Genomic DNA, 13,199 nt, shown 5'->3' on the forward strand with positions numbered 1-13,199 from the left:
GGAGCCACAAGCGGCAGTACCGCTCCACAGCGGTAGTACCGCCCGTGACTCCACAGCAGTAGTACCGCTGGGGTGCCTGGCACCACCGCCTCGTCCTCAGCCTCTTTGGAGAGATTCTCTCTCTCTTCAGTGTCCCAGCGGTAGTACCACACTACCAGTGGTAGTACGGCCGAAGGGTCACAAGCGGCAGTTCAGCTCCACAGCGGTAGTACCGCCCGTGACCCCGCTGCCGTAGTACCGCTGGGCTGTCTGGCTCCTACCGCCTCGACTCGAGGGGTCTTTTTCTCGTGTTGGGTTTTGCGGCACTAGTTGCGGTTGTAGAGGCGGTAGTACCGCCCCTACCACCACGGTAGTACCGCGTTGGGTCCTATTCCCTACTAGTCTCCTCGGCGCGGCAGTGCCGCTGGCTGGTGCGGCAGTACCGCTGACCTAGCGGTAGTACCGCCCCCTCTTAGCGGTAGTACCGTCCTGTGCGGGGCTGGTTGGTGAGGGGCAACGGTTGGTTCGTTGCCCCCACTATATAAGGGGGTCCCCTTCTTCCCTTTGACCTACCTCTTCCCCCTCAAGCTCCATTTATTCCTCAAGCTCCATTAAATGATCCAAGCTCCATTTTCGCCCGATCTATCTCTCTAGCCAATTAAATTTGTTGATTTGCTCGGGAGTGGTTGAGAAGGCCCCAATCTACACTTCCACCAAGGGATTTTTGATTCCCCCACTCATCCCTAGCGGATCTTGTTACTCTTGGGTGTTTGAGCACCCTAGACGGTTGAGGTCACCATGGAGCCATAGTCCATTGTGGTGAAGCTTCGTGGTTTTGTTGGGAGCCTCCGATTAAGTTGTGGAGATTGCCCCAACCTTGTTTGTAAATGTTCGGTTGCCGCCTTCAAGGGCACCAATAGTGGAATCACGGCATCTCGCATTGTGTGAGGGCGTGAGGAGAATACGGTGGCCCTAGTGGAGACGTACTTCCCCTCAAAAGGAAGGAATTTCGATAACACATCCTCGTCTTCACCGGATCCACTCTTGGTTATCTCTTACCTTTACTTGTGCAAACTCTTTAGTGTTACTTCTCTTGCTTGCTTGTATGCTTGTTATTATTGCATCATATAGGTTGCTCACCTAGTTGCACATCTAGACAACCTACTTTGATGCAAAGTTTAATTTGGTAAAGAAAAGTAAAAATTGATGGTTGCCTATTCACCCCCCCTCTAGTCAACCATATCGATCCTTTCACATGTGTTGAACAAAGAAATAAGCAATAAGAAAACCGACAAAGAAACAAAGAAAAACAAGGAAAGCTAACCTAAAAAATCAAGAAAGAAGCAAAGAAAAAAGTGATGAAAAAACAAGAAAAAGAAAGGAAGGCCGTTAAACTCGAGAAAAGAAACAAAGAAATCCAAAAGAAATTGTAGAAGAAGAAATAAAGAAAAACAATTAAAAGTTAAAAATGAAAAAAGAAACAAAGAAACGGTGAAAGAAGTCAAGAAAAGAGAAGAAACGAAGAAAACCATGAAGAAACAAAGAAAAAACAAAAGAAAACCCACAGAAAACCAGAACAAAAACCAGTACAACGATCATTCTGAGTGACTGAGGAAAAGAAGCGAGCAACCAATGGGCCAGCCCAGAAAGTAAGCGCGAGGGAGTTTTTTCAAGCGAGCAGAGCGTATATCTTGATATACCTCTCACGGGGATGGATGCCCTTTTTCTTGACCCTAGTGAATTATCTTTTGTGTTTAGAAATCATCCATGCAACGTCCCAAATATTCACCCATGTGTTTACATTTTAATACTATTGTTGCTTTCTTTAAAGTTACTTGTTTTTGGCAGCTGTCGGGCATTTTTGCTGCTGTGATACTGCTTTGCCACGTACTCCACTCCATTCACCGTATTGTCATTGCTACTAATAATTCTTTCAAATAAGCATTGTTTCAAGTGTGGTTGAATTGACAACTCAACTGCTAACCGCTAAATAATTTAAATACTCTTTGGCTTCTATTGTGTTGAATTACTAAATTTTGGTTATGATACTTCTTTTAGAGACTTTTGCGACCCAGAATCATCAACTATACATTATTACGTCAATAACAAGTGAGCCACTCATGTTTTGTTGGAATCCTAAAATGCATAGTTTTTGTATTTATTGATGAAATGATTGTGAAACTACTTTAAATGGGCTATTTCTTTATATTTGTACCAAATGTAGTCTTTAAAAGAAATACTCGTACTTATAGGATGGTGAGCATTTCCAAAATCCGGAGTTTCCCTTGCAGTCTCGAGCAATATGTAAGAAGGCAAAATGCATTGTAACCCATATCGAGCGTAACATACTGGACCAAAATTCCCTTTTGTGTGCCACATCAAAGCATCTTAAGTCAAATCAATATAGTGCATTACTCACTAGGTTCTTCAGATTAAAGCTCCACGCTACATCAAGCAAGCGAAAAAGGTCGAACCTAATAATTCAGAGCGTGGAGGTCAAACAAGATGCGTAAGTTGCTCGTCCTCTCTTAATTCTATGGATCTTTTGTTGTCATCAAGATCTTCACACATGATAAATCACCGCCGGGATAAGAAAACCATCATGCAGAAATTTGATTCCATGTGATAATGAGAATTTAAGTTGATATTTATCTTGCCGGGGGCAATGTAAAAATTAGACATACTTTGTAAAGAAAAAAATACATGCTTAATGGATAAAAAATATATTGAAAGTCCATGCTTTTGCATGTCTAGGGCACATCTGGATGTGCCTTAGTTATTATGCATCTCAATGACTCAATCAAACATAAAAAGGAGAAAAAAAAAGAAAATACCCGCATGATTCTCCACCTAAAATCAACGACCTAGGACCTAGATGTTCAATATCAGGGCACATCTAAATGTGCTTTAGAAAAATCATAAAAGATATCTCAACAGAAAAATCACATTAAAATGTGTAGTAGAGTATAAAAAAGATTGTCACAGATATTAAAAAGTTAGTGCACAGATTGATTCTTGCTCCCCCACAAATGTTCTTGGGTAACAGGCCTCCGAGCCACAAGGCCCAGCAAGATCTGTGACTAACTTTTGCTCCCCCACAAATGAGCTTGGGTGATAGGCTAACGCGACAAAGCCCAGCAATAGGGTTGCTAGAGCTGTCCTTTTATTTCGGTGTATGCGAACTAAATAGGGCGAGGTGGGACTAAAGTTGTGTTTGCCAACAAATTCAAGGTACTAACGGGCTAAACAAACAACAGCTTCTCCAAACTCAAAGCCCAAACAAAAAACCTCGAAGTCGGTAGCCCATCGCGGGGTGACGGCCCAAACGGCCAGACGCGGTCAAAAGGGAGAAGCAAACGAGACGAGAAGGCTTCCTCCCAAAGCCTTCCAAGCCAGACACGCGGCCGCCGCAGCCGAGATGGCCGCCGGAGATGCCACCCACGCGCCCCCGGCCGCGGAGGCGCAGTCTCTGGTGGAGTCGTTCTGCGCCGTCACCTCGGCGACCCCCGACGAGGCGGCCTTCTTCCTCGAGGGCCACAACTGGGCCCTCGAGGCCGCCGTTCGCTCCTTCTACGACAACACGGAGGTCGACGCCGATGGCCCCGATCCGGCACCCCAGCCCCCGCCACCGGTTCCAGCCGCTGTCGATGGCGCGGACTCCGAGGACGAGGACTACGTGGGCGGCGGCGACAAGGATGAGGACGACGAGGACTACGTGGGCGGCGGCGACGAGGACGACGACGAGGATGCCGCCCTCGCCGCTGCGTCTGCGGCGGCAGATGAGCGGAGGAGGAGGCCCGCGAAGAGGCAGAAGAGGAGCCACCAAGCGCGGGGCGGGAGCGGGGGTGCGAGTGGGAGGGGGACTGTGAGGACGCTCTCCGATCTCGGAGGTGGCAAGGGGCGCGCGGGGTCGGACGAAGGCGAGGACTCGGACGACGACGAGTGGGCGCCACCCCCTGAGTTGTACACCGGCGGCGAGAGGAGGTCAGTGCTACCTGCATCCCAGGATTTTGCGATGCTTGCTTCATTTCTAGCTAGATCGCAGAGGCAACCCATTTCTAAGGTTTTGGGTTGCGTTGTTTTTCGCCTAATTTTGTGATCCAGGGGGGTCGCTGCGAATTGAGGGGCCGCTGGATTTGTGGTGAGAAGGAGCTAACTAAACGTGCTAAAATTGCTGGGTGCTTTCACGTTTACTCATTATTAGTATCCATACTCTTGTGAATTTCTGGATAGCGTTCGGTTCTGCTAACATTATTTTGCCGAATGCCTGGGGCCCTAGGTCTTGTATAGATACAATATTGAAATCTGTGTGAGCGCCAAATCGTTGGGATGGCATGAGAGTTAAATGTTGTTCTTCTAGACCATCTTATCTGTTCCTTAGTAGCCACAAATTGCTGATCTATGTTTGCAATCTTGCAATACTTATGCAGTGTCCCTGCATAGAGTACGGGTTTGTGTATGTTGATATGGCATTACTGGTTTCAGTTTGTCAAGGTAGCGTTTCTCTAGACTTGTGATTTGTGTTCGAAGTTCAATGACTGGCGACAAAGCTCTTTAAAATTTTGCTGTATCTTCACAGCATACCAATAAGTTTAAATCCTTAGTTAGTATTGTGTGTGGATCAATTTAGTCGGTAGAGTTATCCAGCATTTGGGTATTTTAGTTGTGAGCAACTTACGTTTTACAATTGCTGGTGTGACTTTGTGGTACAGCTGTAGTCCTTAAATTTACCTGTCTGTTCTTATTATAGAAGTGCTATAGTAATCTTAGTTAGCACCATGGACAAAAAGTAAGTTCTCAAGTTCTTGGATATCTGATATAACTTGCTAGGCTACTTTCCAGTACTGTGAACTGGTTCTCCGTAATATGATATGTTCATAAAGTTGTGATAGTACGAAGTTTGTGTAATTAAGAAGGAAATCATAAGATGGGAGTTAGAAATGATTGCCCTGTTTTATTATTATTATTATTATTATTATCAGAGATGAATCTCTGGATATTGTTATGGGGTCAGCTAGTTGGCAAGGATGTGAGAATATGCGTGAGCTCTAGTAATTGGTAAACTTGTTGGTTACCTAGTTATTTTGTTTCTTATTGTTGAGTTGCCATGTTCAACTAGATTTGGGTTATTTCTGATGGGTTTTGGTTAGGCATAATCCGTATGGCCATAATTGAAGTGTTTTATCATATGTTAGCAAAGGCATATGGAATGAAAAAACAACATGGGCTTGGACTTATTCGTGGTGATTATTCATCAGCCAATTTATAGAATCTAGTGGAACCAGGTTGATTCCAGGCTAGTTAATTCTGGTAATTAGATGGAAACTTAAAATTGATTCCATGATTAGAAAAACACCTTCGATTTCACATGTTCTTTTGTACAGTATTCATAAATATATCTTCTGCAACAAACTATTCTTCGACTACTTGGAGGCCACTTCTCAGCAGGCATGGATCGTGGTTTTCCCTGCTCTTTTGTGGTGATTAGTATGTACTCCCTCCGTTTTTATTTAGTCTGCATATTAGCTTTGGTCAAAGTCAAGCTTTGTAAGTTTTGACTAAGTTTATAAACAAAAATATTAATATATACAATAAAAAATCAATACCACTAGATTCATTATTGAATGTACTTTCACATCATATAGATTTGTTATGGTAAATGTTTATATATTTTTCTATAAACTTGGTCAAACTTTGCAAAGTTTGACTTCGGTCAAACCTAATATGCAGACTAAATAAAAACAGAGGGAGTATTACATTCTAGGCTTTATCCCAAACCTACAGAAAACTTAGGCAAGAATACATCCAGGACCCTTAAAAATCTAGGAACCACCCAAAAGAACTGTCTCAAACTAAGAATTAAATATTTATTTTTATATCTTCTGCCATGATGTTATGGAAAATGTGATTACATGGAGAACATATTTAAATTAGCCTGACTTGGTCACTTCTTGGAATAGCTTGCCACTTCCTCGTCCTTGAACTTACCAGGAAGTTAGTCCTGACTGATTGGCCTTGGGTGTCATACATATTTAGATATCATTGTATCAGTGATAACATGATTTGTAAGGATCATAGGTAGATCCATAGATGATGCAGTGAAGGCTCTTATAAATTGTATGCTGTGCAGCCTTTCTACTTCTATATTTTTAATAGGCTTCTAACTTTCATATTACTTTGTTCAGCGGAATGGTTGTTAGAGATCGATCCAAACGCAAAAATGTTGCGGATGAGGTTTTTAAGCAAGCTAAGAGGAAGGGAGCTAAGCAAGGCCCAGCTCGCCGGCAATCTTCTAGTTCAAGGAGCTTTCCTGGGGCTAGCAGACTTCTAACAGGTGAAACTGTACAGCCTGACGCACCACAGCCACCAGAGGAAATTGTTCACAACATCTACTTCTGGAGCGATGGGTTCACAGTAGACGACGGTCCACTCAGAAGTTTCAACGACCCAGAGCATGCATCCTTTTTAGAGGTAAAAAGAACTCTGATGTGTGCAACTGAGTGTATATGCACTACTGGTTGTTATATATGTCTCGTGAATTGATATATGCTTTTTGCTATTCCTTTTACTTTTATAATGCTTTATGTTCACCCTTCTGTTTACAACATGGAGTGATAGTTCTGTCTTGAACCTTTTGTCGTTGCATGCTGATGATTATGTGTGCAATATAGCATAATAATGGTTAATCTTTACTCATAAGGATCTGAGTTGGCAGTGGTCCATTCACAGCTTAGAAGTTAATAGGAATCACCACAGGTGTCAACCATTTTATGGAGGATGTACATATGCTTGATTTGACTAATGTATGTTTTTAGATTATGTTTATTAATTTTGTACAAATTCATGGATTATATGGCACAAGTTTTTAAACAACCGACAATATATAGCCAAAAATATATATCTGTACCAGCGCATGAGCATTTAGCTAATTGAAATAATGTCTGAGTGACCTTTTTCCATGTTGTTAGACGTAATGTTTTTGAGCTGGTACTCCCTTCAGTGTACATATAGAAATTTTAGGACAGATTACGGAGTGAAGTTAAAAAATGTTTGGGAAGTGCAAGCCACCATTCTCTTCTCTTTAATTACCCCACCCCCAATGAGCCAAGTGCATGCAGAAAATGAGGAGACCATGTGGTGAATGTTATAGGTCTTGATTACCGCGTGATGATAGAGAAACATTTTTTTCACTTTAAAGTGCATTGGAAAGATAGAAGTACACTCTTTTGTGGACAAATTTTGAATGAAAAATGTACACTTATTCGTGGACGGAGGGAGTATTCAAGAAACTAACTCAGCTTTGCTTCAGTGATGGTGTCTCACGGCTCCTCTTATTTCTGCAATGGTCCCAGTTAATACATATAAGCTAGAGTTATGGATGTGTTAGTGGTTAGGCAATTTTTTTGCCATTAGTTACACATATTCTCTGTCCAATAACTTGTTTCGTAGCAAGTTATCATTGTATCGCAGTAGCTTGCCGAGTAAAATAATTCTGCATATCAAGGCATCCTGATTTCTTGATGAAATACGCAAAGGGAAAAAAAATAGGTAGCTTTATCAGCTATATTTTGTTCGAACTCCTTTGTTGTTGCTTATCCCCTGATTGAATCTGTTGGTCTTACTCGTAACACTTTCTGTTCGGCTATATTATAAAGTGTGTGGAACATGCATTTCTTCTTTTATTCTGTCACATGTTGCTTGTTATATCTGTTTGTGCTGAATTGAATGCAAGTAATCCACTTATCTATCTATTGATTTTTCTGTTCCTCTAGAGCATCATGAAGTCTGAATGCCCAACTGAGCTTGCGCCGGCTGATGGGAGGTCTAAGGTGAACGTAAATCTTATCCGTAAAGAAGAAAAATGTCCTGTAAGTATCATGTAATTTCTGTGCGCTCCATATGTTTCTTAAATGGTTGCCGGCGCAATAATCATCGATACCTGAACACAGGAGTCACTCAAGCGCCCGGCCCCATTTCAAGGAGGGGGGAGAATTCTCGCGGCACCTTCTGAAAACTCTGCTCCTTCGGATATCACTCCCGCGGCTGCTGCTTCTAGCACTGCGACCACCACCGTGCCCAAGACTATCACAGTGGATGATTCTCTGCCGTCAACCTCTCTCCAGATCAGGTTTGTAGACGGCAGCCGTGTGGTTGCGCGCTTCAACACAAGCCACACGATCAGCGACGTGCGGGCATTCATCAACACAACAAGGCCAGGAGAAACAAGCGACTACACGCTGCAGGTCGGGTTCCCCCCTAAGCCGCTCGACGACGCGACCAAGACCATTGAGGAAGCCGGCGTTGCCAACTCGGTGATCATCCAGAGAGTCTAATCTCAACAGGTTGTTGACCCCACGTCATCGAACACACCATCCATCCGTCCCAATCGTGCACATTTCCTTGCCCTTTTGTCCGTCCCTGAGCTCTCTTGGATTTTAGCCTTTGAGCCTTCCATGGCCGCACTTCACTAGCCGCCCCTCGGGTATTAAGATTTGTAAAAATCGGCGAGATCTGGGTACCCGTCCGTCTTATTCATCCTGCTATAGCGTAAGTATACTTGGCTTGCACTTGTGCTTCCTGCCCGGTCTGCATCACGTTTCGTCTGTTGGCAGTCCTTTTGTTCGTGTCTAACGTCCCCTTTGGTACGGGCGTGGGACAGGGAAGGGTAGCTGCAACGGATGCCCATTATTCATGTTTTGTTGTTTTCATCGAACCGATGTCCTGACGCGGTGACGCCGATGGCAATTTGCGAGCAACCGGGGTGAGTTGTTAGCAGGCAGCGTCTCTTTCTGACCCAGGGTTTCAAGAGTTATTACAAGAAAAACCCCGGCCTCTGAACACGGTATAACAAGGTACCAGTTCGTAACATTTTCCTGTCACGGCGACCTCACTTTTCTGTGCAAGTGTTGGCCTATGCTGGCAACGCTGGCTCATCATTTCTTGTTCGGGAACAACATTCCTGCGTTGAGAAGTCGGAGGCAAAGAATTGCTTTTCACTTCTATCTCTTATCTGAACTGAGCCAATCGAGTGATGAGAAAGGTCTACACCTAATTATCTGACCCGGTGGAGTCATCACATCACTGGATTCAGGGTCCAACCCGGCCATGATTATTGGCCTGTTGCATCGGCCGCTCTGTAACCGACGGCACGGCGCATCAGGGGGGCTCGCCGACAAAACGGACGCGCGATTTCCAGCTGTAAATCCGCGCTATTGATCCGCCCAGTCGGCGGGACGCGACACGGCGGAGCGCGACGCGGCCGCGCCGTGCCGGTGGGCGCGGGGGTCGCATGCATGGCCATTGGCCGCGAGATCAGATCCGGCTTAATAAAGTCACTTTGCTTGCTCTGGTTAATTATTGGAGAGGCTGGTTCGTTCGACCGACCTACCGATCGGCTTGACTAGTCCTTAGCCTAGTTATAGTCACGGGAGGGTGCCTCCATGCTCACAGGTCTGAATTACTGGTGATCAGTGAACCTCCTAGCACGTTCCTGTTTGGAAGCTTCTCCTGTCTGTCAATCTGATTCCGATTAGCACGACTTTTGGAGGGCAAGTTGCCCAAGGACTGTTGTTACACACGCAGACACACTGACACAGTTAACCGGCCGGGTCCAACAGTTCTTTTCTCTGTCCCTGTCAACTTTTGCTCTGCCTTTTTAGGAGACTGTTGTTCTGCTCAGTGCTCACAACATTATTCAGTTTGGTAGGACGTCACGGGTTCTTGGATGGACGCGATCCAGTGTGTTTGACTATGGGTCTCTCGAATGTTAACAACTAATAAGATGCCTACCACGGGAGGACACACTGAAAGGAACCTCTCATCACTTGTGTCTGCACTCTCGATGATAATCTCGTCGGTGTAAAGTGTTTTCTCTGCTTTTATTTTCTCCATGTATGTTCGACATGCCATGACAACCAATTTCTTTTTTTCCCTTTCCATAACACACAAAAGTTTCGCTTGTCGTTTTCTTTTAAGACTTGGGAGAAGAGTTATTTACAGAATTGTTGAAAACACCCAATTCTCATGTCTCCACATTTCTGTGTTTTTGGAAGAGGTCTTTTGTAATCCTTTGAATCAAAGAAGCCTTTTGCTGCTTACTAATTCTTCGTCCGTCCGGGTTTATTATAGCGTCCTGCATATAACTAATCAGTTTCCTGCAATGTCCATGGATGCGTCTGGTCATTGTCCGCGCCATCTCAAATTTTTGATTCCATAACCAGGACCTCATTTAGCAAACCCCAATCCCATACAACCACATGCATCCTACTACATCTACGATCATCCATGACTACTACATCAATACATGTCATTGGAGTATCAAAACTTGGCATGACCTACATACATAATAAGCTATGGACAAAGATCATCCAGGGCCATTACATCAATACATTGCCATCAGACTATCAAAATTTGACATGATCGACATACATAATAAGCTATGGACAAATATCATCCACAACTGCCCTTGCCATTGCCCGCGCCCTTGACGTCTTTGTTGCGGAAGTATTGCTCGAACACGCAAAATAGATTAAGCCGGAGTTGACAAACCTGCCACTGTCCTCCTCCTCCTCTTTGGGGGCCAGTCCGGCCATGGCACGTCTTGAACTCAAGACCTCTTGTCTATGATACCATATTGAATTCATGCTCCAACTATTTAATCCAAAAGTCCGAATTGATGAAGAGATGCGAGCAATATATTTCAACAAACATAACCAGTGCATCAGGTGAACATGTCTATGGATGCAAATTTGTAACCGTACCCTCAGACCCATGTTAGTTCAACGAAATGAAATTTTAGTTCTAAAGAGTGTCAGAAAAGACATACCCTCCACCTCTTGCCCACACGACTAAAGTTTTTTGCCTCCTGCCAGTGCTGCTACTGCCCGGAGACATCTCCGGTGGCCTTAGGTGTTGGAGATATGCCCTAGAGGCAATACTGTACGATGATATTTTCTATATGTTTATGAATAAAGATAGTCTTTGAACGTTATCAATACTGTGTATCAACAAGTATGTAACTTATTTGTGGGACTATGCATTATATGATGACTGTCCTAAAAGGTTCCTAGTCGAAAGGGCTGCGTGGACCCGTAGCCGAATAGACTAGCATATGACACGATGGATTGCTCGGTCTCACTAGCCATGGAGCATTGGATGCTAGCTGGATAATATGGACTCGGAAGGATCTGGTCGGATATGACATAGTCGGATCCGAGTCCAGATAAGGTCTGAGTCAGGCAAACCCGACTACGAGACGCAACGATAGATCATCTGTGAGTCTCTAATAGAACATACGTTCTATGTCCTAAAACCCGAGCTGACGCATGCACTCGAGATGATGATAGACCTTCTTTGGGCCGACCAAACGCTACTCCGTAATTGGGTAGTTATAATGGTAGGTTTCGGGCTAGTCCAGACCCATGCGGTGAGACATGGTCGAGCAAGATGAGATTTGCCCCTCCGATCAGGAGAGATATACTCTGGGACCCTCGTGTGATCTGACCAAGGTAAGGATGGCCATGCGACAAGGATTATGAGATAATCTGGTTGGTGGTCGTCATTAGTGGAGTGAGAAAGAGGCCGGGCTAGCACAAGGATGACAGACTCGCCTTGAGCCAGGCAACATATATTGTGTGGCAAAGGGAATAGAAGTGTGATGTACAAGTTTGCCTAACCAGCTTCATCGGACACTTGGAGTTGGCACGCTTTGCCAGAGGCCGCTACCGACTAGCCGAGCTGGATGTGATCTGACTGACGACCAAGTGAACGAGAACCTAAGGGGTCACACGCTTAAGGGAAGGAATCTACGAGATTGGATCCAAGGACACTGGTTGGATGTGATTCAAGCTGGACTTGGATCATGACCGAGTAAATTTTGGGCTTTACGATTCGTGCGAGGCCCAAGAGTAGAGCCTACGACGGATGCCTATATATAGTAGAGGTGCGGCACACGTATGCAGTTGATCGCTTCGGCGCCATCATTAGGGCTTTGTATGTGTTGCAACTAGCCACCTCCACTCGCCGCTGGCTGTGTGATCGAACCTAGCAGTTCGCCACATGATGTTCCTCCTACACGCACGAATACCATTAGAGGCGGTGCACCTGCATCGCTCCGACGAAGCTGTTCATGGGATCCGGTGACTGGCTGTTCGAGGAAGATCGATGAGGAGGAGACGACTCCGGAGACGCGCTGTCTCAACTCTTTCTGCTCCACGGCACTGCGCGTCTTGCACTAACGATTCATGATCTACTTCCATAGCATTTTCCTGGTTGATCTGTACGTAGGGAAAATTTTATATTGCAGTCGATGCACTTAGTGTAACCCAACATTAGGGTCATGAAAGCACGGTGGACCTCGGCCCTTGCCCGCGAGAGAGTTCTTGCTCCGTTTTTAGGTGTTCCTTTAAGGTCTATTAGGTTTTGTCTCATGCCCAGGAAGGCGAGGCGATAACGGCTATCTGAAGATGAAATAAGGTCATGCACTCTGCCCTTCTATCCCCCGCCCGATAGTGCGTCTAGCTCATCGAAGGGCACGTGTCTCCGGCAGATCTCATGGGATTCAATTGGCGTTGGTCTTCCGTGGATCTTCATGGATACAATCTTCGTTCGTTTTAATTCACGTGTCTTCAGATTGCATCCTTCTAATCTATGCTTCTTTTCATCAATGAGATTGATGTTCTGCTACGTTGGTCATTTGGGGTCTTAGCACGATGACTTATTGACCGGCTACTACAACAAGTTTTGTCCGGCTCCGATGAGGGAGGATCAGGCAATGACGGCAGCGCGCCTTCGGCTTGCTCAAGAGTTTGTAGTCGTTGCTAGATGGTCTATGGACCTGTATTTTTTTTCCGATGTTCCTTGTACTATCATGACAAATGATTATTTTTTTCTCAAAAAAAAAAACCCCAAAGAGGCTTTGTACACTTTTCCATTTGCCCTGAAATATGTCACCCGCACCTCGTCCTCTCTAGCCGTTAGATGGGCCGAATTTTGATTTAAAGTTTGTGGCATAATAGATGTGCCTTGTGTGTAAACTCTAAACCCATGATCATTTTTTTATCGGTGCGCCAGCTCGCCTTCCCCTCCAACAGCTCGTTGTCGTCCCCCACATTTACGAAGCCGCCCAAAAGCACGCCGCGGCGGTACCCCACACCGCGGACAACCGCAGCGAGACAAGGACCCGGGAACCCAGAGACAGGAAGCGGATGGGGGAGAGGGAC

The 13,199-nt window shown here is 45.0% G+C and overlaps 1 protein-coding gene across 1 annotated transcript; it reads left to right on the forward strand.

Moving 5' to 3' along the window:
- Positions 1–3,338: 3,338 nt before the first annotated feature.
- LOC123148324 (plant UBX domain-containing protein 4) lies at positions 3,339–8,546 on the forward strand. The gene is made up of 4 exons (XM_044567709.1): positions 3,339–3,963; positions 6,165–6,450; positions 7,752–7,847; positions 7,929–8,546. Exons 1-4 carry the CDS (start codon positions 3,398–3,400, stop codon positions 8,310–8,312), a joined length of 1,332 nt encoding a protein of 443 aa, XP_044423644.1. The 5' UTR covers positions 3,339–3,397; the 3' UTR covers positions 8,313–8,546.
- Positions 8,547–13,199: the final 4,653 nt, after the last annotated feature.

Source organism: Triticum aestivum, chromosome 7A (assembly GCF_018294505.1).
Source record: "Triticum aestivum cultivar Chinese Spring chromosome 7A, IWGSC CS RefSeq v2.1, whole genome shotgun sequence".
Lineage (NCBI taxonomy): Eukaryota > Viridiplantae > Streptophyta > Magnoliopsida > Poales > Poaceae > Triticum > Triticum aestivum.